This window comes from Equus asinus, chromosome 9 (genome assembly GCF_041296235.1).
Source record: "Equus asinus isolate D_3611 breed Donkey chromosome 9, EquAss-T2T_v2, whole genome shotgun sequence".
Lineage (NCBI taxonomy): Eukaryota > Metazoa > Chordata > Mammalia > Perissodactyla > Equidae > Equus > Equus asinus.
The window spans coordinates 75,207,858-75,232,552 of record NC_091798.1 but is presented as its reverse complement, the minus strand read 5'-3'; the positions used below and the strand labels follow the sequence as shown (position 1 = coordinate 75,232,552).

Sequence of the window (24,695 nt, the reverse complement as noted above, 5' to 3'; positions counted from 1 at the left end):
AAAACAGGACTTAATCACAATTTAATGAAGTAAATAAATGACCTTTCTCCTCAGTATAAAGATAAGCATCTTTCTCTATGCAAATGACGCAGTTTTTATAGGAGTGAACACAGAGTAATCTTAAAAAGAAGCTGAATGTTTGGTCTTAGGTCAGCCCAACATCAGTTGTACCAAGGCTAATATCTTAGTTTATTGCCGTTTACTGTGTGCCAGGTGGAGGCCTAAACACTTTACATTTCTTTTCTTAGTTAATTTCTGTAGCAACCATATAAGGTAAATTCAATTTCACAATGAGAAACTAAGGCACAGGGAGGCCAGGGAGCTTACCCAAGTCTACTCTGCTAGTACACTCATACAGCTGCTCAAAGATTGTTAACTCTAGAGCGCCCTATATAACCACAAACTTATATTATCTTTCTGGTATGTGACTTTCCAACATTCCAGTGTTCCATTTGAAATAATACCAGCCCATGAGTAAATGAAGGCAGCTTCTTGGGACAAATGTTGCAAATAAGTTCCCCTGGTGAACTGTTGTAGGATTAGTAACCAAAGGAATTTCAGGACCATAAAGTAACATTGAAAGAGACGAAGACTGGCCTGGTTTAATGAACCTTTGAGAGTTAGGGTCAAGATATCTCCCCCAAAGAATGACATAAAAATAAACTCAATAAAAGTAGAAGAGCTTATTTTCTCATCTAAACACAAATTTTTATTTTTTTTATTAATACCTAGTTGATATTCTTTGTGATAAAACAATCTTACCATATAAATAAATTTTATGATTTAAGCAAACTGTGGTAATGTAAGAAGCATACAATATTTTGTCTACCTAAGTAAATTTAAAGATTAAATGTTGGCCTTATATATAGGGTTCATAGTGTGAGGATAAGTGTTGGCTGGGCCTTAGAGAAAAATGACTGGACCCCTGGGTCACCACTATCTTTTATAAAGCCTTAATGCAAATTTTAGAAAGAGTTCCCCCTAGGTGGACCAACTTTCTCTCTGAGTGGATGAAGTCTCAGGCAGAGCACAAGGCTTGGCAATGGGGAGGTAGGGCCCCTTATCTGGGTGTCTTTATGCACTGTACAAGATGCACAGCGGCAAGCAATGGCTTACTGGACCCTTCACCTCAACTGCTTCATTTCCTTTGGAAAAGTCTTTGGCGTCTTTCAGAGGACCCCTGAAACCTCCACAAATACCTTGGGAATTTTGTGCCAGAGAGTACCAGATTGGGGTTACATAAAGCAGCTGAAGTTTTCTCTTTTCTTTATCTTCTGATCAGGGGGCTCAAACCACTCTGTTCTGGTCCACGTAGTAAGAACACAATAAGCAGCCCAACTCTTCCATGCCCCTGACCACAGAGTGAATATACTCAGGCCATTATCAACCCTAAGGAAATGTTCACCTTCTGTGGGCCTCTTGAGTTCACAGGTCTTATTTTATATCAGCTCCACCTAATTCCGAGGGTTTCTTCCTAAATGAAGGATACGTATGTTGCACACAAACCTGTTACCACTGCAGAATTTCTCTACCCCTTCTCAGTTTCATTTCCTTCTCTCTATTACAGCACCTAGGGAGATTATTACCGAAAAGAAACAGGCTGCCACTGAGGACTTCACCTCTTCTCTAGACACACTGAGCCTTGGAGCTGGCCCCTGTTGTCTTCTTGTGAGCTTTTTCATCTTTTCGTTTTCAATCCATGTCTTGACTCTTGGTTCTCCTCCACGTCCAGCATCAATAGATCATACACCAGCATCATACAATTCCTATTTCTGGACCCATTTATCCTCTTCATCTGGGAAAGATGAAATCACTCTGTCAATGAGGGTGTACCAAAAAAAGGGAAGGATTTACCAGGAAGCTCATGAAGCTTAAGCGGCAGGAACCCACACTTGTAATCAGGGTGGTTAAGCACTGGGATCAATCCTGAAAATTACGGAGCCCTCTTCTGTGATCTACGGAACAGAAATGTAAAGTCTCACCCAAACACTCATCTGTATTTTTAAGGACATATAAAACTATGTTTGAGAAAAAAAATAAGCTGACTTTATTCTTAGAGTTTCCTCTGTAGTCCACCTCTTCGAGTTAGTGGATTGTCCTCACCTGTAGGCAAGCATGTACTATCAGGAGCCAAAATTCTTAAAGAAAAACCCTATCCTTGCCGCCTGACATTTGGGTATCTATAGCTTGGGGATTCTTTCTGGTCAACAAAGCGGGGTAGTTGCCCACACAGCATTCTCTAGAGAGATTAGTCTTGATTCATCTCCTATTAATAGAGATGAGGGCAGCCTGACATTTAGACAACTTAAAGGGCCTAAGTTCTATTGTTATAGGAAGTTAGATCACCAGACAGAAATGTGTTAGAAGTATTTTAGCTTCACTTAAATGTACCAGAATTTTTTTCTACGCCCTTGGCTTTTATCAAGATTCGGCTTAAGCACTAGTTATGGAATCATTTCTAAATCTTCTGCATAAGCACTGATGACTACATTGCTCCTTTGATACTTAGATAAATATACAGAGAGAGATACATATATGGAGAGAGCTACATGTAGAGAGAAAAACATACATAAAGAGATATCTGTATTGATGTACATATATACACATCCATAGAGAGAGAGGAGGAAAGAGAGACAGAACAAAAATATTAACAGTGATTAATATAGAATTATGGAATATTCTTTAAACTTACCTCTATTTTCCAAATATTCAATGAGAAAACTATATTGTTTTCGTAATCAGAGAAAATTTTTTTTAAAAATTAGTTAACTTTGGAAAGCAGTGTCTTGACTAGAGACTGTAAGACTAAAGACAAAGGGAACTTCACATAAATACTGTACTATAGTTGATAAAGTTGTTTTTCATGGGGGTACAGATTAAGAATTCTGAAACTATTGTACATGTAAGCTGGGACTGAACAAATAAGTAAATAGTGGCAGATGATAGGATCCTGTTTTCTCACTTTTGGAATAGAAAGCTACAAATAAACAAGGAAGAAGGTTGGAATGAAGCTTTTGGTATAGATTAACGAGGCACTGACACCCCAGTAACGATGATCACACCCAGCACCCAGATCTTGGTTTCTAATACCACTTTCCAATAAAAGGAATCAGGACTCCTTGAAGAAATGGCTAACTCTAGTGCTGCAGCAGGGAATGAGTAAGATGAGCCTGAAGCATCTTATAGTGCCAGAAAGTAAAGGATTGTTCAAAAACTAAATAATAGAGGGGGCCGGCCCGGTGGCCAAGTGGTTGAGTTTGCGTGCTTTGCTTGGGCAGCCCAGGATTTCACCGGTTCGGATCCTGGGTGCAGACCTAGCCCAATCATCAAGCCATGCTGAGGTAGTGTCTCACATGCCGCAACTAAAAGGACCCACAACTAAAATATACAACTATGTACTGGGGGGCTTTGGGGAGAAGAAGGAAAAATTTTAAAAAAATAAAAATCTTAAGAAGAAAATTCAAAGATCAAAAATAAATTAACCAAACTGTCAGCTCAAAAGCTATACAGAAAACGGCAAAGTAAACCAAAAGGAAGCAAAAGAAAAAGAAAATTTTTTTAAATTAAAAAAAAACTAAATGATGGGGGCACGTCGAAAGGAAACAGGTGCTGACCTGAAAGAGCTCCCAATGGCCAAAGCTGGAACAATTCAAGGAACAAAGTAAATAATGTAGTATTAGATATAACCAAGTATAAAATAAATGGCCATGAGTCCATACTGATATAAATAAATGATTGTATAAATAAATAACTGAGGAGAAGAGACAAATATCCCATATGGAAGAACTCCAACTAATTTATGCACATACTCCCTCCTCAAGGAGGTGGAGCTTAACTTTCCACCCCTTGAGTGTGGGCTGTGCTTAGGTGATTTGCTTCCAAAGAGTACAGAAAAGTGTAAAAAAGGAACTTTACAGTGGAGGAGTCTGACAAGCACAACAGCCAAGTGATCAAGATTAACATCATCAGTGATAAATCATGTCCATAGCACGTTCCCTTGATATGATGTTACAATAATGACCCTTCATTTCTATGGCTCTTCTTCCCCAAAATTCATAACCCCAGACTAGAAAAAGATCATCAGACAAACCCAAAGTGAGGAATATTCTTCAAATACTTGAGCAATATTCCTCAAAAGTGTCAAGGTCATCAAAAAGAAGGAACTTCTGAGAAGCTGTCACAACACAGAGGAGCCTAATGAGCCAAGTTCATTACATGTAATGTGGTGTCCTGCATGGGATTCTGGCGTAGAAAAAGGACATCAGGGAAAACGCGAGGAAATTTGCACAACGTATGGAGTTTAGTTAATAGTGACATACCGATGTTGGTTCACTAGATGTGACAAATGTACCATAGGAATGTGCAATGTTAACAATAGGGGAAACTGGATGCAGGCTGTCTGGGGACTGTCTATACTGTCCTTGCAACTTTTCTGTAAATCTGAAATTATTCTAAAATTTAAAAAAATATTTTAAAAGAATTAGGTTTAGATTTTTATACAAATATATACCTGAATCAGAATTCCTATAAAGATGTAAAACCAGTGCCAAGTAAAGACCAAGCTGTTTTTTTGCTGAAGGCCACCATACTTTGGCACTACAGCAGACTGGGCAAAGTATAAGAACGTTAGATCCCCACAGCTGTGTTCAAATCCCAACTCTGACACTTACTGACTATATAACCTTGAGCAAGTTATTTATTCTCTCTGAACCTCATTTCACTTATCTATTACCTGTAGATAATAAAACTGAATACCTACTTCCTACGGTTATTCTGAAGATTTAATGAGGTGATGATTAATGCATTTAGCACAGTGTTTTGTGTACTATAATTGTGCAATAAATGCTACTTGCAATTATTATATTGCATTTATTATTATTATTATTAATATAGCTGAGCAGTACTCTAGGAAAGCCCTGATCTAGACCCACATATCTGACCCAGCTGACACCCAGAATTCACCTAGGTGTGTTCATCCCTGGGACTGGGTGGTTTTCCATTTCCTCAGGAAACTTGATTGAGATATTTGTTTCATTTGTGTTTGTGCTGATAGAATGGCTGGTTATTTGAAACAACTCCAACATTTGCTAGGCAACAAAAAAAAACAAGTTTGGGATGACGTGTTCATGGTAATGAATACACCAAACCCAAAGTCTGTAGTGTTCCCATCCTAGGATAGTGACGTGTTCATTATGGCCCCTCACACCTGGAGGCAACACAGGAAACTGAGTCACACAAGTAAATATTCTGGCTGGCAAGTATATCTCTGGAAATCAAGTTATATTCTTGAAAGCTGGCTATTTTCCTCTAACTTGCATTCTTTTCCCACTCACAAGCACCATTTTATTGAGTTAATTTTCTATACAGAAATATTAGCAGCCCAATTCTCTCCACGGCAAACAGCTTGCTTCAAATGCTTGACAAAGCCAGAGTAATTCTTTAATGGCTGTTTCCATCTGGAACTTACCAAGACAAAGAGATTCATAGGAATTAACTTTTAGTTATAAGAGTTACTGCATTCTTGTGCTATAGAAGTTTTCAAATTAATTATCTTATCCTTTCTATGTATATCTTAACCCACCCCTCTCACTCAAAAAATAGTCACCTCAATTTTCCTTAGGCCTTGTCCTCATTTCTTCTCTCAGCATGTCTTTTACCCATTAATAACTGTTTCTTGTAGCATATCTAGAAGGTAGTTACACTGGGCTGATATGCTGAGCAAACCATATTTCCTCACTATACAGAAAAAGAAACCACAATTGGTCATCAACGTGACTCACTCAGCCTTCTATCACCACACCCAAACCGCACGAACTGCAAATCCTTTGGTTAGATTTAACCAAGAAAATAAAGCCATCACACAGAGCAAGATTTTGTGTATCAACACATGCTTAATATCACCTCTCCTTTGTGTTTATGGTAGTCTTGCTCCTTCTTGCTGCAGATCACTTCACTTTACATAGTTAATTGTGTTAGATTTATTTTGTTGTTTTTCCCTACACTTCTATTGTTTTAGGCTCAGATTGTCATGTGAGCACAGTGTGCCATTTCCAAGAGGCTCTTCAATGGCCTGTGAGTTCATCATATGTCCAGATTTCCCTTTGTTGAGAAAAAGTCTCTCTTTGGTTATAATACTCAAAGTCATTTTCGGCACTTGCAAAATCTTAATTTTTTTAACCGATACAGAAGAGATCCACAAATTTCTGGAGAGGAGAGAGTTGAGAGCATGCACCAGGGACTATTTGGAGCATCTTCCCAGACCGTTCCAGTTCCTCCTTCGCTGGAGTAGCGTCCCGTAGCCTATTAGGGCCTCATCACTCTACTCCCTTCCTCACAACCTAAAGTTGATTGGACCAGGGGTAGACCTGACTTGCACTGACCCAAACAGATTTGCTTTCCTCACTGGGAGGTGGGAACTGGAGAAGGAAAGTAAGAAGGGGACAGAGACAGAAACTTTCTAAGTGGCAAGAACTATGACGTGAAGCATGTAGACCTGGGATTCAATGTGGGAACTGACAATCCCGCAAGCCAGCCTGCAGAGAGAGGGCATTGCAGGCCTGCAAGGGAAGCAGAGATAAGAGATGGAGATAGAGGAAGACAAGCTTCCTTCCAGCCTTCCAGCTACGAGTTCCAACCTCAAGTGAGGCCCGGTTGCATTCCAAGTCTTTAGTTCTAAGAGGCCCCTTATCTCCTTGGAACTAATCTGCCCTCCTTTTTGTTTTAACTAGTACAGTTGGCTTTTTCTGTTGCTAACAATAAGAGTCTGAAAAAATTCAGAGCATAACTAGAAAATCCCTCCTGTCGCTACTGTACATCACATTCACAATTCCCTTTATAGGGAAAGGCATCCTATTTGGCTGTGGGCTACCATTCAAACCCATTCCTCCCTGTTTGGTTCTCATAGAAGATAAAGAAAAGTTATCAACTTTCCCTTTGCCTGTCATCCTTCTTCTAACCTTACTCACCCTTCTCCACAGGAAACCAGTTGTCTCCCCACTGGGAGTTCTCCCCACTGGGCCATGCTCCAGCCATACTCCTTTCCCCTTCCCTGAAGGTTTCCACATTGTTGTTCTCCCTGGAGAGTCTCCTGCCCTGGGGATCTGAATCCTGCATATTCTTCAGGGCCCAGCATAAACCCACTCACCATGAGGCCTGGCCAATCACTCTGCCCCATATCTTCCTCTTCCTTTTATGATCTCCTTGAAATGTTTCTACTATCTATTTATTGACACTGAAAAACATTCAGGATCCTATGTTAGGTGAAGAATGCATTTACAAAATACCATGTACATTTACAGAGATACAGATAAAGATAAAGCTATATATCAATAAATTAGCTGTGTTAGGGTTTGGGGGTAACTTTCTTTCAGTTTTATTTTCCCAGTTTATATTTTATTAATTATTCTACCATGAACACATAATATACAATAAAAATAATAAAAAGAAAAGGCTGAGCTCCTTGATCTGGCTTTTAAAGACTGCTATAATTTGAGTTCTTCCAAAATTCAGCACAAACCTATATGGTCTTGAATCGTTCTCTTCTCCTTTATTCAGGTCAGCTTCCAGTTCCACATGTCTTACAATATACTTGAAGATTCAGATCAGACTTGCTTGCTTTTTCTTACTCTTCATCTTTCTGTTCCCCTAATTCTGATTTACCAGCAAGTTATTAGTTGATTAACTTATCCTTGATAACGTCTGAGTAAAGCCAAGTAAAATCTTATACTATGTATAAGTGTGTGTGCTCCTTCTGAAAGATGTACCAGTCAGCCTTTCATTGTTGGAGTCCCTGTGACCACCATTTCTGTCAACAGCTTCTGTTTTCCCAGAAACTTCAAATATCACATCTTATATTTTCCATCGCATCATTTTAATATAGGAAAGATAATCATATGCCCAAATAATGCATGTCAAAAGTAGACAGTAAAACAAACAAGTGGTGTATAACTCATTCCCCGAGTGGGCTTGGCCAAATGCTCTGTGTCAGGAGGCTCTATGACACACGGCATTTAAGTGGAGGCTTCACAGAGGAGACACCTAAATATATGTTTTCCTCCTTGTAGGTGTGCCATGAGCTGATTGTATCTGTAGCTAATTTTTAATTAGGTACTGTGAATTACTTAGTTCACTTTTCTGCTTTATGTCCCTCTTGTAGGGTTTTAATTAAGCCCTATTTAATGCTGTAGCTAAAATGACATTAAACCAATTATCTTTGTTAAAAGTATCCCTGTGACCCACTTGCATTAATCAGGTGTCTTCTCAGGACCATCCCTGACAGTGGTCATCTGAGCTCTGCCCAGGTGACTACTGCTGGTAGTATTCTGTACTGGCGCAGGGCATAGGCTTTGGACTCAGTTAAATATAGGTCTGAATAACAGTCTGGTACTTAGCTGAGAGCTCTTAGGCCATTTGCTGAATCTCTCTGAGACTCAGAATCTTTAACAGTAAAATGAGCCTACTAATCCATAGCATGCAGGGCTGTTATTTTTTTAAACGTGTCACCGGGAACTTCTGATCTAATGCGCAGATTGAACACCTGTCTTTATCCCTTCTCTCTCCGGAAACTCCACTAAAAAGAGAGTAAATGTATTTAAAGCAAAAAGGAAACTTATAAACCCACAAAGATAAAGAGAATAGAAGAGGAGACAATTACAGACATGAGATACCAACACATTCCTGGAAAACGGAAAGTGTGAGTGGAGTCATGGCAGCTGACTTTTACGGGATGGAGAATGCAACAAGCTGAGAGCCTGGAGGAAGGCTCCTGACAGAAGTGAGCCAGGCGGAAGGCCAGTTTGAACGTCCAGGATTTTGAGGTGGGGCATGGGCTGAACAGAAGGAGATGGGTGAAAATCTATAGAGGGCAGTTACAACCTCAGGCCCTTTCTTCCATCCCACCCAGCAAGGTAACTACCCCTTTCCAACCTCAAATGAGATGGGAGACTCACAAAGAAAGGGATGGTGGAGAGAGGAGAAGAAAATTAGAGGATCAATTCAGGACACACAACAGAGGGAAGGCTATAATCAAATAATGACATTTAAAAAAATCCATAAGAACTAGCCAATAGTAGTTCTCACACACATACACACACACACAGTCCCCTAGGCGTATCATTGGTGCCCTGTCCCAAGTCCAAATGTCTCAGAGGCCTAAGGGGCGTCCTCTGCAGAACGTTGCAGAGAAGCCCAAGTTCTCATCCCAGTAGAGGAACATCACAAGTTACCCTTCCCCTTCCTGACTACGTGGGGCTTTCTTGTAGAAGAGCTCAGGCCCAGAAAATTTTTGTCTGATTTAGATAGTTGGGATGAAGAGGACCGAATCAATAGCATTATTTCCATAAAGCCACATTTATTTATAGTCCTAGTTGGGTGTACGTTTATTCGTTCAAAAAAATTTTCAGAATATTCTTGGAACGAGATTGTCTACTTACATTGTCATCCAAGCTCAGTTGTGAGAGACACAGCAGAAAGAAGAATTGCAATACATCAGTCAAATGAATACTTCAATGTTACAATCAAAAAATAAATTTCCAAACACAACTCTAAATATTTACTTTGCTCTAGTCTCTTGAAAAAAAAATCTCTCTCAAAGCTTCTCTATCTCTATCTTTAAAAGTATGGTATACATTTACGAAGCAGTAAAGACTCTTTTGCGTAGTTTTTTCTTCCTTTCCCCCACCCATCCTTCAATAAATGCACACATATACTAGCACACACACACACACACAGATGATGATTATGTAGACAAATTGTGTATATAGAAAGTGTATCTTAGGCTGATGGTTAGAGAAAGTGCAGAAGAGAACTTTGCAAATTGCATGAAATAATTCTGCAAAGTTTTAGAGGAGGAAGCATGTTAGACAAGAATTATCTGATAATTAATTTCAAATTCCAAGTCACAATTTATGATTTCTAGATGCAAAGAAAGAATATTAATATATTTACTTCAAGAAGCAGCATGTTAGTCAGGACAAGATAGAGTTACTGTAGTAACCAACAAACCTGAACGTCAGTGGCCGATCACTTAAAAGTACATTTCTTTCTCATGCAACGTCCACTGCAGGTCAAGTGGCTCCCCAAGGCAGCTTGCTTCCAGTGATCCATGCTATTTTCATCTTGTAATGTCATCATCTCAACCTGAGGCCTACAGCAGGGGAAAGGAAAGTTCATAACCACTCATGCTTCAACCTAGAAGTGACCCATATCACTTGCACTTTCAGCCCATTGGCCAGAACTATTCACAAGGCCAATCTAATTACAAGGGACTCTGGGAATGAGGAGGAGTACGTGGATATTTGGTGAGCATTAAATGTCTCTTCCACAGGCTGAAAGCACGGATACAAAACCTGGCTCTGCCACTTACTGTGTAATCTGTTTAACCTCTCCATAACTCAGTTTCTTCAACTATAAGATTAGGATGGTAATAGCATCTAACTTATGATGTTGTTATAAGGATTATATGAGAATATTCAAGCAAAGTGTCTACAGCAGTGTCTGTCACAGAGAAAGTTCTCAGCAGCTGTTAGCTATTGTATCACCATCATTATTACTTAATTTGCGATGCCTACCAGGATTTGGCTAACCTTCCTTACCTCAAATGACTTGAAGTTTAGGTGCAATGCTAGAGAAACGCATCACATTTGAATAACATTTTACAGTTTGAACACTCACAATAAATCTGTGAAGCATGTAGGATGAACATAATTCCCATTTCACTGCTCAGGAAACAGCTCAGAAACTGCTCAGTTGGGTTAAGGTCACATTGTTAGTCCTGGGAAGAAGACCAAAACCAGGTCCCAGGCCTCTTTGGACAGACTTCTCCACTGGCCTAGACCGACTGATCAAGGTAGAAACCAAGGTGGCAGAAATGGCTTGATCTGGGCCACAGAGCAGAGGAATGAAGGAGAAAGAGAGAAATCTGGCCCCTTGGTTTCAAATATTTAAGAGAAGTGTAAACAATGGATCCTGGGAGAGGCTACAGTCCCAATTCCAAGTACCAGTGGACTTTCATGGGAGAAGAAACTTTAACCATGCCTATTGAAACGCAATGTCGGCCATGTCAGCCACTAAGGTCAGGAATACATAGCGACAAAAACACAGTAATGTAGCGTCCCTGTCAGAAACCAAGGGCTGCAGTGGGAGTCTGAGGCTCACTGACATACAAAAATAAAAAGGTTTTAAAAACAATTCAAGCAGCAAAAGGCTGAACTTTCTATTAGCTTTAAATCCTTTTAGCAATTGTATGAGATTAAACTATATGAAATTACCATCTCTGCAGGTCAAAAATTTTTAATATAGGCAATTTTAGATGGTTCAATCTAATATAATTGGACTGGAGAGGTTTTTTTCCCTATGATTGCCTCTACTCTTCTAGCATAGTCATGCATGTACAGAGCCACAAACTACTCCTGCAACAAGAATATGAACAGTGCACCTACTGTGTGCTGACGCTCTTCTAGGCCCTGGGATAGATCAGTGAGACAGAGAGGAGTCACTGCTCCATTAGTCAGACTTTGCTGAACAGGCCGTCCACTGAGTACGAGTCCCAGAGGCTGGGCTTCAGAGTCAGTCCAACCTGTGATGACTTCCTGGCTCTGTGTGACCATGAATGAGCGTGTAGGGGGGGTGTGTGTGTGTGTGTTCTTTCCTAGGCTCACAGTACAGAGGTATAGAATAAGTTTTCTATAAATTGTAACTATTACATTTATTAACACTTATGGAAGGAACCCTCCCTTCAAAGATTTTACCATTTAAAGAAAAATAATATACAAATATACTAATTTAAGTGCTGAAACTTCAAAACACAGAGAGAAATAAACAGGTTTGTGAAGTCAGGAGTGTAAACTTGACACTGTAGAGCTCTCATGGGTGTGGCTGGGTGACCCTATTCCGAAAGGGTTAGACTAGAAAGACCAACGAGGAAGTGAATCTTCAGACAAGTTCTGAGAGTGAGTTTTGAAAGAGGGGAAAAAACAACCTGAGTAAAAAGATCCAAAGCCTTGTGGGAAATATGACCTATAAGGTAGGTCAGTCAACACAGAGAGAAGTAATGTTAGAGCCTTTCTTGCTAGGAATGTTGTGGAAACACAACCTAATTTGAGAAGGTAGTTACTCTTTCCAGACTAAATGCCAAACTCAAATTCCTCACATAGGAAAAAACCGGAGAAGGTCCGAGCTTATTTTGAACTGGGGTCTTCCACACTTGCATCCAATTATTCTCCATCTTGGGTGTATTAGTTAGCTAGGGCCGCCCTAATAACAGCTAGGGCTGGCTCAGAACAAGAGAAATTTATTCTGTTGTCGCTCTGGAGGCTAGAAGTCCAAAAGCAGGATGTCAGCAGGGCCATGCTCCTGAAGGTGCTGGGGGAGGATTGTTCCAGGTCTCTCTGCCAGCTTCTTGAAGGGCCTCGGCTATGGCAGCATAACTCCAATCTGCATATGGCGTTTTCCCTGCATGCACATCTATGTCCCAGTTTCTCCTTTTTATGACACCCATCGTTCTGGATTATGGCCCACCCTAATGACTTCATTTTAACTTGATTATCTCTGTAAAATCCTGTCTCCAAATAAAGGTGCATTCTGAGCAATGGGGTTAAGACTACAACATATCTTTTTTGGAGGGACACAATTCAACCCATAACACTGAAAAAAAGAAAACTGATCTAATCATAAAAAGTGATATTGGCTACAATAAACAAAGTGATACCTCTTGGGAAATAATCCAAAATTCATGTAAGTAAAAATCTAATAAAGCAAAACAGTTTTACAAAGCAAAGAAGCTTTCTTTTGCAAGAAGGCTGTTTTCTCCACAGAACTACGCATGTCAATTTGAAACACAAGTCACTCTCAGTGTATGCTTTCATGTTACCAATGCCTTTGGTGTTTGAACCGGATCTCATTAACAAACACTACGATGAATCCAAAAGGGTACTGTTGACCCTGCAGGTGTGGAGAACCAAGAGTTAAGAGAGTTGTTTTTCCTTCACAGTTCTGTATCTGTCACTGGCAGCAACAAACCGCCAGCCATCCCCTCCACCTAACCCCAGCACAAACAGGACCATTACCCCCAGCAGAAAAGCCAAGCCACTCATACAAACAAAATAATCCAAGTCTCAAAATTATTCCAGAAGAAGATGGTGGGACGGGAGATAGCGTGTCTGTTACAACTTTTCTTTTGCTAGTTCACAACAGAGAGGCTGGGCACCAGTTAAGCTTGACCTTCACCTCTTATTGTTCTGGTAAGTGATTTCTAGAAGCACAATTTGCTTCAACAAGGCAAAGTTAGAAATTCTGGGAATTCTAAATTATGAAGTTTACCTGTAAATTATATAGGCATTGATATATAATATTTATTGATTGGTTACCTAGAATTACAATTTAAAAAATACTGTGTATTGGTTTTTAAGAAATAAGTTGAGTAATAAAAAAAGATGGACAATGAAAGGTAAGTCTTCTTCCCACTTCACATGCCCAGTCTCCCAGGTTCCTCCTAGAGGCCACTACTATTTGCAATTTTTTATGTATCATTCCAGAAATAGCCAATACAAGCAATACCTATGTGGTTATATGGGTTATCTATAAAACGTACATCCCTTTTTCATTTTTACATAATACTAGAATACTGCAGACGCTGTTCTTCACATTGCCTTTTTTAGGTAATAATACATCTTGTAAGATGGTCCCCATTAGCTCATAGGAATCTATCTTTTAAATGGCTGCATAATATCCTAGTATGTGATTGTGTCATACTACATTTAACTGTTCCTTATCAGTGGCCATTTCGCTTGAGTCCAGTTTTTCACTATTATAAACAGTGCTGTAATGAACAGTTTTGTATGTGTCTGTGCATGCCACATGCAAGTATATTTGTTAGAGAAATTCCTAAAAGTGGAATCACTAGTGAAAAGATGCATACAATTACCTCATTTTCAACAGATATTTGCCAAATTGCCAGCCAAAATTGTTGCATCCATTTACATTCCAATCAGCAATATGAGAAAGTACCCACTTCTCTACAGTGTTGCCAGTGCCGTGTATTGTTAATCTTTTTGTCTTTCCCAATCTAATAGTATAAAAATGGTATCTGACTGTGATTTTAATATATATTTGCTTTATTTTGAGTCAGATTGAAGTGTCTTTTCACATGTAAATCAGCCATTTATATTCCTTTTTCTGTGAATTCTCTATTTGTATTCTTTGTGATGTTTCTGTTGAATTGTTGATTATTTTATTGATTTATAGTCATTTTTATGTTGCCTTTATGTATACATTCATTTTCTATGAAGAATTTTAAATTTTAATATAGTCAGATTTCTTAATCTTTTCCTTTAAAGCTTCTAGGTTTTGTGTTCATATTTTAGAGGGAGCTTTCCAATCTAAGATTATAAAAAATATTCTCCCACATTGTCCTCTGGCACTAGTAAATTTTGAGGTGACTTTACAGTGTTTCCTCACTCAATGGCATCTTAAAATAAAAAAGATCATCATTTAAAAAGAACTAGAGAAACTCACATTTCATCTCTTGGAAAGCAGAGTCACATTCTTATTCATATAATTTGGAATATCTATCTTTCCAAAACACTAGAACTTAAAAAATTTAAAGTATAGTATTAGACGTTAAAGAAAAGGAGAATCCAAGTTAACTATAATAATCTTTGAAAATCTTGAAAAAGGATATTACATTTGAAACAAATAGGATAGGAATAATTTTCACATTTAAAAATAATCTGAGAGCCAGCCCTGATGGCCAAGAGGTTAAAGTTCAGCATGGTCTGCTTCAACAGCCAGAACCACGCCACTTGTCTATCAGTAGCCACGCTGTGGCAGCGGCTCACACAGAAGAACTAGAAGAATTTACAACTATGTACTGGGGCTTTGGGGGGAGGGGAAGGAAGAAAAAGGAGGAAGATTGGCAACAGATGTTAGCTTAGGCCGAATCTTCCCCTGAAAAAAAATATAATAATAATCTGAGTGTGGGCTGGACTGAGACACTTTCTTCCCAAGAAGAGAGTATAGACAGGGAGAGACTGTAAATTATCAAGGAGAAACCTTCCTGATCCAGGTATTCGCAGTTAACATCACCAGTGATAATCACATGGATACCACCTACCCTCAGTGCAACGTAATGATAAGGCCACTCACCACTGTAGTGCTCTTCTCCCAAACCCACAGCTCCAGCCTAATCATGAGAAAAACATCAGATAAACTCAAAGGGAGGGACATTCTACAGTACATCTGGCCAGCACTCTCAAAACTGTCACGATCATGAGAAGCAAGGAGAGCCTGAAAAACTGTCACACTCTACAGAAGAGTGTAAGGAGATATGACTATAGTGTGATGTGCTGGACTAGAACCTCAAACAGAAAAAGGACATTAGTGAAAGAACGGTGAAATCCAAAAAAATTTTGGAGTTGAGTTCAGAGTAATATACCAATGTTGGCTTCTCTGCTTTGACAAATGCAAGATGGTGACATTTGGGGAAACTGAACCTGGGGAGCTCTGTACTATCTGTGCAACATTTCTGGAAATCTAAAATTATGCCAAAATAAAATTATAGTAGAAAAATAGTTTTATGTTTAACAAGAATTTTCTGATAATAAACACCCTTAAAATATTTGAAATAAACTTTTATTTGTAATAGCCATTTTTAAAGGTTTACATTGAATTTTCCAGCAGTATATTCATTCCTCTAAATAGCTGATCAACATGCAATGTGAATCTGCCAAGTAACAAAACTATTCCTGCTATGAGTATCTTTCTAAAACCCTTGGAGAAGCTGCAAATGTGAATGAGTAAACAGAAGACTAAGTGACTCTCTTGTACTGTGGAAGGATCTTAAAATGTTCTTTTGAAATTCATAGTTAGTCACCATGTTGAAGACCAGTTTGTAAGGATTTTTTTTCTTTTTCTTGTCTTTCTTTCTTTTTTTTTTGGTGAGGAAGATTGGTCCTGTGCTAACCTCTATCGCCCATCTTCCTCTTTTTGCTTGAGGAAGATTGGCCCTGAACTAACATCTATGCCAATCTTCCTCTTCTTTGTATGTAGGACACTGCCACAGCGCGGCTTGATGAGCAGCGCGTAGGTTCACACCCAGGATCCAAATCCGTGAACTCCAGGCTGCTGAAACGGAGCGCTCAAACTTAACCACTATGCCCCTGGGCCAGCCCCAGGAAGTATTTTTTAATAAGAACTTAATTGAAACATAATTCACATACTATGCAATTCACTTATTTTAAGTATACAATTCAGTGGTTTTTAGTGTATTCACAGACATGTAAATCACCAGTCAATTTTAGGACATTTTCATCACCTCACAAAGAAACCCCAAACCCATTAGCTGCCACCCTCCTGCCCTCACACCCCCACTCCAGCCCTAAACAACTACTAATCTACTTTCTACTTTCTGTCTCTACGGATTTGCCTATTCTGAACATTTCATATAAATGGAATCATACAATATACGACCTTTTGTGACTGGCTAGAAGTATTATTTTAATATTCTCCAGCTACACTCTGAAGAACAGAGAACTAAAGTACCTTAGAAAAATTCACTTTTATCATTGCAGATATTAAATCACTCATTTTGAAATATAATCTCAATTCCCCACCCCAAGGAATCACGCATCCCATTCATATGGAAACATCCCCCTTCACATTCCATGATAAATGTTGTTGTGTGTATAGCAGAGAACAAATGTAGAGCAGTAGTCAGGGGCACAGGCCAGAGAGCTAGACTACCTTCATCAAACGCTAATACTGTCACTGAGCAGCTGTGTAACCCAAGGCAAATTACTCAACCTCTCTGGGCCTTAGTTTCCTCACTGGTAAGTTGGGGAGAATAATGGTTCCTACCACATAAAGGTGAAATGAGTGAATACACGCAAAACTCTTAAAACAGTTCCTAGTACATAGGAAGTACTATACATGTTTGAGTTATTTACTATCATTATCAACTGTGAGAGCCATTCAATACGAACAGTACTGGAGTGTTTAGACGGATCTCCTCTTGACCTCTTGAGCAGATATGATCAGAGACCACTTCAATTATAAGTGTCTTTCTAAATTCCCCAGTCTATTTCTTTCAGCTTTTGGAGAAGGAAGTCTAGCCTGGAAAAAACCGGTAATGTGTTCTTATTCATGCCACAAATATTTATTGAGGACATATTGTGTGCCATACATAGTCTCAAGTTGTGTGAATAAAATTAAAATGATCGTTTTCATCATGGAGTCTAGCGGTGGCTACAGATAAACAGTTATGACAGAGATCAAAGAACATATTAATATTCACAACAATGTCACCTCCATTGGACCCTCTAGGAAGAATTACATCATTGTAGAAGGAAACAAGAAGGAGAAATAAGACAAGATAGCATCTTCTGGTTGGTTTTTGAAGAGTTTATAGAAGAAGTTGCTGAGCATGGGGGAGATAATGGGAGTAAGATAAAGAGAGAAAGGATTTTTAAGATGTTTTGCTGCGTATTCAGGTTGTGTTGCCATTCAGGCCTTTTCAATTGCAGTAAAGGGATTGCGGTGAAGATTAAAATACTTTTAATTACCTCAGAATGCACTGTTTCTTTAAATACACACTGCATTTGGGTCTGGGCTATGAGGATCCCGGGTTTTATTTGGGACTATAGACAGTTACAATATAATGCAGTGCTGGGAAAAGGTAGAGAGAGCTTTGGGCATGGAAAGGGAGGTTTATTCCAGAGGAGGGAAAATGAGCAAAGGCAGGAGCTGGGAAGAGCCGGGAATGTTCTGGGATCTGAAAGCAGAAGGGCATGGCTGGAACACAGTGGCATGAAGGCACGAGGCTGCAGATGGGGCTGCCCAGATCAGAGCCTGCAGGCCCCAGCAGGCCATATTAAGGGGTCTAAATTTCATCCTGTTGGCACTGAGGAACCATCAAGGACTATAAACATTGAAGAGGGATGATCGCACAGTGCTAGTTATTTGCTGGCCCACAGATCATACTGAGAACCAAGGTCTTTTCATGAACCCACACTCCCGAGGATGAAAAGTTGTAAACCAAAGGGAAATTAGCAAGGGAAGCAGAAGAGAGCGAAAGGTTCCTATAGCTTCCTGGCAAGCAGGGGCTCTCATACCTACCTCCTTGCCTGCTGCCAGACCTATAGAGAAATCTTGTTTTGTTTTAATACCACTAGACAAAACTAGAAAATAAAAATTTTGCTTTCCCTTTATTTCTAACCATTCATAGCAATCACAGTTGTAAAATCGTTGCTTCTATATATCTAGAGACTAGTATTAACAGCATGGCTGCTCCGTGAAACAAATTGTTTTTCAATGACCCCTCTAGAAGGCAACGGTCATTGTGAAAGGGGGAGAAATTTAATTAGATGGGTGATATTTTCAAACTTAATGTTCCATGATACAGCAATTCAACAGCATGCTTTCGCAATATTTATTCCCTCTACCATTCTCTTTGCAAAGTTTTCTGGTGTTATATAGCATTGAGGAGTGTAATGGATGTGACAAACTACCTGAATCCCCTTCAGGAATAAAAGAGCCCGTACCCTGGCTGGCTCCCGGAAGCACAGCGGCACCAGCAGCTGACCCTCATCTGTCAGCCCCCTCTGAGGGCTGCCATAGCTTACAGGAGCCAGCTCCCTGCCCTAATGCCATGCTCCTGGCCCCTCCACCATATCCAAGGACTGTCAGTGCAGGCTTCTAAAGGCTCAGCCCTCTCTCCCTGACCTTGGACATCTCTAAGGGGCGTCCTGTCTTCCCCGTTCCCTGCAGGGTTATCTGAGGCTTCTTCTGGATCTCCATCCCAGCTCACCTTCTCACCTTGCCCATCCTTCCTTCGTCTCCACAGGGGTTGATCCCAAGAGCAGTCCCTAATAAGCCCAGAAAAGGAGATATGATCTCAGTCCTCTCTGGGCCACACAGACCAGAAGCAGGACATTTTGTCACACTGAAGAACAAGGCCGGAAGGTATTTTGCAGGTGTTTTACTATCTGGAGGGACGTAAAGGATAAGAAATGAAACCTGAGGGCCCAGCTCCAGGTAGGAGTGTGACTCACGTTCTTGTTTGGCAGCAATGAGAATTTAAAACTACGTCATCTGCTGTTTTTTCTCTTTCTTTTCTTCTTCCTCTGTCCCTCTATCCTTCCATCTCCATTCTTGCTTCCTCCCCCCACCCCATCTGCCTCTACGCACAAGCCCATTGGGATCTGAGAAGCACAGTGTCCTAGTCCATTGGGACTGCCTACAACAAAATAACAGAGACTGAGGAGCTTAGAAACAACAGAAATGTATTTCTCACAGTTCTGGAGGCTGAAAGTCCAAGATCAGGGTGCCCACATGGTTGGATGAGGGCCCTCTTCAGAGTCGAGGACATCTCCCTGTATCCTCATGTGGTGGAAGGGGCAAGGGAGCTCTCTTGGGCATTTTTTATAAGGGCACCAATCCCATTCATGACAGTTCTACCTTCATGACCTAATCACCTCCCAGAGGCCCCACCTACTTATACCATTACATTGGGCATTAGGATTCTAACATATGGATTTGTGGGGACCATAGCACACAGCAAGCCTCCTGTGGTCTAAACATATTCTCCACCTCGCCAGCATACCTTCCTCTCCTTTATGCACAGAAATTCACCAGTGAAGCCATTCTTCTGGATGATTCAACAGTCAGAAGCATGAAGCTCCTACTCGGATACAGGCATGTTACAAGGGAAAGGAGGCTCTGAGAGCCTTTCCATATTTTATAATTAGTCTTCGCCTGTTTACAAGGATTCCTTTCTTTCTGGTTTACTCAGGAAAACATCACTATGGAGTAGAGTGAATTTTGCTGAAAGTCTCAAGATGGCAGATAGGACAGGTAAGTTTCAGTGGGGTTGAGGACACTTCGCTGTCAGCCAGAAGGCCCAGGTTTTTCTGGGGGAACGTCCCTTCCAGGGGTATGTGGTGGTGTAGAAAGAAATACCATCCAAAGCGAAGGCAACTGTCTAAACTGTGGGTACCTCAGAACAAACTCTGCTTCCTTCTCAATTTTACCCACCAGCTGGGTTACCAAAAAACCTGCCAGCTGTCAGATCAAATGGACACTCTGCCCATTGTCTCACCCAACCTTTGAGTGACATTTTACATTGTGGGCGGGCCCTTCCTTTTAGAAGGCCCTCCTCCCTTGGCCTTAGGCACCTACTTCTCTACTCACTTCCTTCTGCTCCACTGCAGCTCCTTCTCAGGCTCCACTGGCTTCTGCTCTGGCCTCCATCCTCTCTTTCTTTTTCTCATTTTACACATTTCCTGATAAGAAGTGACGAGTTTCTGAAGAGGGACAGCAGTAGTGGGGACAAACAGGACATACAACATGGAGATTGCTCAGAGGAGGTTTCAACTCACTCAAGTCAACAGTCAAGTCAACATCAGGGGAGGAAGCAGCCCCTGAGCTCCTTCCTCTCCCAGCTTGCCCGCCCCTCAGTCAGAAGGAGAAGCCCCTCCTCAGCATTCTACAGTGCTCTTGGAATACCACTGCAGGCCACTGCCCTTATCCCACGGTCACTTGGTTATGGATTTATTTGTCTGTCTTTCCTGCTGGACTGTGAGGTCCTTGAGTGTAGGAGGTCCCGGGTACCTCCACTGAGGTTGACATACAGCAGGCATGCTGTTACTGAGTAAATAAAGGAATAAAATACTTAATATGTACAAAGAAAAATGTAGCAAAAGTTGCCATATATACTTAAAATAACCTTCCCCAACATGCCCAAAAGCTGATCATGGTATCAAAGTTCCAAATTCCTCATTGACTACAAAAGAAAGGGAAAACATCACCCCCTTCTTCAACTTCTTTGAAATTCTTCTTACTTATAATCATCAGCGTGCTGTTTAGCTCACACCGTTCTGCTCATACGAGTTCCAACTCTTGAGCAAAACCCTAAAGCGAAGGTCATTATCTCTTATAGATTTTGATATCAACTACATCATGTAGCACAGTGTAGTTGCACAGAAAATAAGTTGATCAATGTGTTGATTACTCCTGTACTTGGACCAGCAGCTCTAGCCGGGTGGGTGGGCTCCTTTTTATTTCCTGAACTGCCTCCACTCTTTCTTCTTCTGTCCACATTCCACCAGCCAGCCAGCCTGCTCCTTGCCCTTCCTATAATCACCAAAACCCACAACACCCCAAACTCCTCAAACACATTTGTGCTCATTCACATGCCGTATGTCACCCAAATGATCATGTGTTACAAACGCAATATGACCTAAGCTAAACTGTAAGTCCCCGGAGGGCAGAGAATGTGTATTTTTAATCTTTATGTCACTCTCTCCACAATTCCTTTCACCATGCTTGTCATGGAAGTCTTTCAAAAAATATAGAACTAACTGGTTTAAGTTCAATTTTATAAGCCCCGTTAGAAAATACCTCAAACTTCAATGGGAACCATTCTTCTTCCAGAGTTAGCACAATATACTCAGGGGTCTAAAACCTGAATCTGGGCCCTCTAGGCTCCCAGGTAAGGAAAGGGTTCCAGTTCCAGGGCCTGGAGGTGGGGCTGCCTATCTCCTCACCCCTATAGTTTTGGGGTTTGTTTAAATCACTGTTTGGTCACAATCATATAAGCATTTTTTTTCAGGCTTATGACGTATTTTCCCCACTTATGAATGTAATTCATGCCACCAATCGATTTTCCTTGAATGAACAATCATAGACCCCATGTCCAAGTTGTTTCATTTTTATCTATAAATTCCTGCACTGCAGCCTGTGGTTGGAAATACTAGACACAAAGATTGTAGAACCCTTTAAGAGGAAATACATTTAAATCATTTCTGCCTGCTCCTTCCATTAAGAATGAGGCTAGCCAGTCCCTTGAATAAAGGGAAGTCAGAATCCCTAAAAACGATAATGTAGAAGGAAGCAAGAATTCCATTCTGCCAAGCTCTATGTATCATGACAAATCTTCCCTACAATCTGTCCTCTCTCTCTCCAATTACCCAAAACACAACACTGCAGAGAGCGGTCACCTCCAGGCCCCAAGTGTCAATGCCATTGCAGGGTAACAGGTCTTTTCTGTCAGGTCTGACAAATGGGCAGCAACTGCAGGGCAGCGACCGCAGGCTGACAGCGTTTGTAAAGAAGTTTTCTAGTCAGGCTCGTTACATTTCACTTCCAGCCCAAACCAGGAAGTCCTCTTTAAGCGGAGCCAAAGACAAAAGCAATCCAGCCTCGGAAACAAAACCCGCCAGGCCCGCAGAAAGGCTATAGGGGTTTAAATTTGAGACTGTTCTTGGATTTGGATCGGAACCGACGGCTTCCTACTCATAAAACATTATTAAACTTTCAAAACTGTCCCCCCTAAAACCCAAACTAAAATGACACAAAATGACAGGCGCGCGCACACACGTAGCACACAGGTACCCAGACACACACACAGAGACCAATTTGTTTTTGTGATCCGCTTCCTTATCTAGACGGTCCACGCTTGGGCCAGATTTGAGTTGGTGAATTCTTCTCCTAGCCACGCTGGGGTAGACTGCAGAAAAGGTGTCCAATTCTCGAGATTCTTAGGCAGAAGCGTCCAGGCGTAGACGGACCACGCCCGGGTCCCGCTCTCCCGTTGCGTAACTGCCAGCTAAGTCTGGGCAAGTCTGGGGAGGAACCCCGAGACCTCCAGCCCCTCCTCTCTGTGACCCGCGGGGAACTGAGCAGTCCTGGGGGGCGGGGAGGGTCTCTGGGTGATGACTCGGGACCGAGGGTGTTAAGTGTCAGGCCGGGAGCCCGGGACCGCTACAGCGGGGGCCGCGGGCAGCGCGGGCAGGAAGGGGAGGACCCAGCGGGGCGAAGGGGGAGCCCCCGCGCGGGCTCGAGACTGGGTCGGAAAAGCTGCCTCACGGGCGCGCCCGCCGGGCCCTCCGGTCCCTCCCTCCCTCCCTCCCAGCGCTCCCCGCCCGGGCCTCCCTTCCAGTCTCCGCTGCGCCCTCCCGGAGGCAGCGCTCGCCGCGGCCTCGCCATGTCCCAGCCGGGCCAGAAGCCCGCCGCCTCCCCGCGGCCCCGGCGCGCTGCAGCGGCCCGCCACACCCAGGAGGTGAGTGGCACTCCTGCCGGAGCCGCAGTGCTGAGCGCTGGGAGGACCCCGGCCCGCGGGCCGCCTCTTCTGGGCGTAGCCTGCCTGGCCTGTTGCCCCGGGCGCTCCATCCCGGACCAGGGAAGGACCCGGGGCTCAGTGCCTGTGGCCGGACAGGTGGCAGAGGTGGCCGGGATTCCCGGGCCAGGGCCAAGCGCGCTGGGCGTGGCGCGAGCAGGATAGGGGCTGGCCCCTGTCGGGAAAAGTTGTTTAGTGAGACGTGAGTGAAGTGAGGAGGAGATGAAAGGGGAATAAAGTTCATTCGGGACCCCTAGAGCGGGTGGGATAGTTTTACTGGATGGCAGGATCCTGTCTTCCGTGTACAATCGGGGCTCAAGGGCGTGGCTGCCTGCAGAAAGAACACAGCTTCCCTAACCAGCCCCGAGCCAAATCGGGCAGGGCGGGGCCAGACTGGCGGGGGCGGGGCCTGCGTCGGTCCCGCCCAGGCGCCCGCCCACCCGACAGCTGCGGGACTTGCAGAGCCAGCCAGGTCCAGGGCACGCGGAGTGCAAGCCCGACGCCCCACGCACCGCATCCCGCGTCCTCCCGGGTCCTCCGCCGCGCCACTCAGAGCCAAAACGGTTGTCGCCATGGCATTCGCAAGCTGGTGGTACCAGACGGTAAATAGGAGCGATCCTGCCTGGGCAGGACGGCGAAGGGAATGTGTTTGCTTTGCCTTTCTGGGCGTGTTATAACTCCGGAGGAGTTATTGTCCGGGGTTTGGCGGGGTATGGGTGGGGACCGGGTGCGACCTCCTCTCAGACCTTCAGGTTAGGCTCAGGGAGAGGCCGAGACTCACCCTGCTGTGGTATGTGCGAGCGCATGTACGTGTGAGTCGGTGTGAGTTGATGCGCCAGGCTCCGCTCTCGCTCTTAAGTTGAATGGAAAAGGAATTGTTGCTGGAGGAATTCCCCTGGACGCCGGTTCCTTAATGAACTCGGACTCAGCTCACAAGAGCTCAAATCTGGGGTGTGTGTGTGTGTGTGTGTGTGTGTGTGTGTGTGTTTAACCCACAAGTAAAGCTCAAAACTTTTAGAGGAATGTTGTCGGACGTGCATTCTCTAACGCAAAGGAGAAGCAGCAGCCTGGATAGGAGCCAAGGAGAAAACCCAAACTTCAAGGAGCAAAAGCAACTGAGATCAAGACCGTAGTTGAGAATGAGAGAGAGAGAGACAAAGAAGCGAGCTGCTCTGTACTTTGTTACCTTAGATGAGGAATAAAGATGTTCCATTTGTTTACTGCATTGAATGCCTGTCCAACCAATTAGGTGTGATATCCAGCCAGCTGGCACTTGTAATGTTTTGGAATCAGTAAGCATGATTTAACATTAGATTGCTTTAGATAGACATAAGTTTTGTTGCCAGAGTCAAAATATTTATAGCCCATTGTTTTATGTTGAGAATTTTAAAAAAAATGGTTAAGTACACCTCTCTCTCAGCATGTGTTATTGGGAAAAGCAAGGATGCTGTTATCAGGCACTCTTTGGAGAGAAACCTGGTGTTGGCATCAGTAAGCTGTCACTTACCAGCCAATGGCCATTCGCTGATCATCTGCTATGGGCCAAGGCCCAATACTAGCCCCCAAGTACACAGTGGAGAACAAGACC

General features: G+C 42.3%; 1 protein-coding gene and 1 long non-coding RNA gene across 40 annotated transcripts in view; one reads left to right on the top strand and one right to left on the bottom strand.

Annotated features, from left to right (window-relative positions):
- Positions 1-690: 690 nt before the first annotated feature.
- Positions 691-22,756, bottom strand: LOC123289805 (uncharacterized). Of its 3 annotated transcripts, none has more exons than XR_006534002.2 (3): positions 22,396-22,756; positions 10,003-10,144; positions 691-1,795 (listed from the first exon to the last, which is right to left on the bottom strand). It is a non-coding gene; the product is annotated as an uncharacterized lncRNA (long non-coding RNA). The 3 variants fall into 3 exon arrangements; XR_006534005.2 differs by having other exon boundaries at positions 22,404-22,603; XR_006534006.2 differs by lacking the exon at positions 22,396-22,756 and adding an exon at positions 20,182-20,317.
- Positions 22,658-24,695, top strand: part of CAST (calpastatin) — a 119,366-nt gene continuing 117,328 nt past the window's right edge. For 16 of the 37 annotated variants that reach the window (XM_070517734.1, XM_070517731.1, XM_070517728.1 and 13 more), the window contains exon 1: positions 22,836-23,709. In XM_070517734.1, coding sequence (XP_070373835.1) covers positions 23,680-23,709 — 30 coding nt within the window. In that variant the 5' untranslated portion in view covers positions 22,836-23,679. Of the gene's footprint in view, positions 23,710-24,695 lie in introns of all 37 variants that reach the window. The other 21 variants (XM_070517724.1, XM_070517722.1, XM_070517720.1 and 18 more) reach the window with 5 other exon arrangements.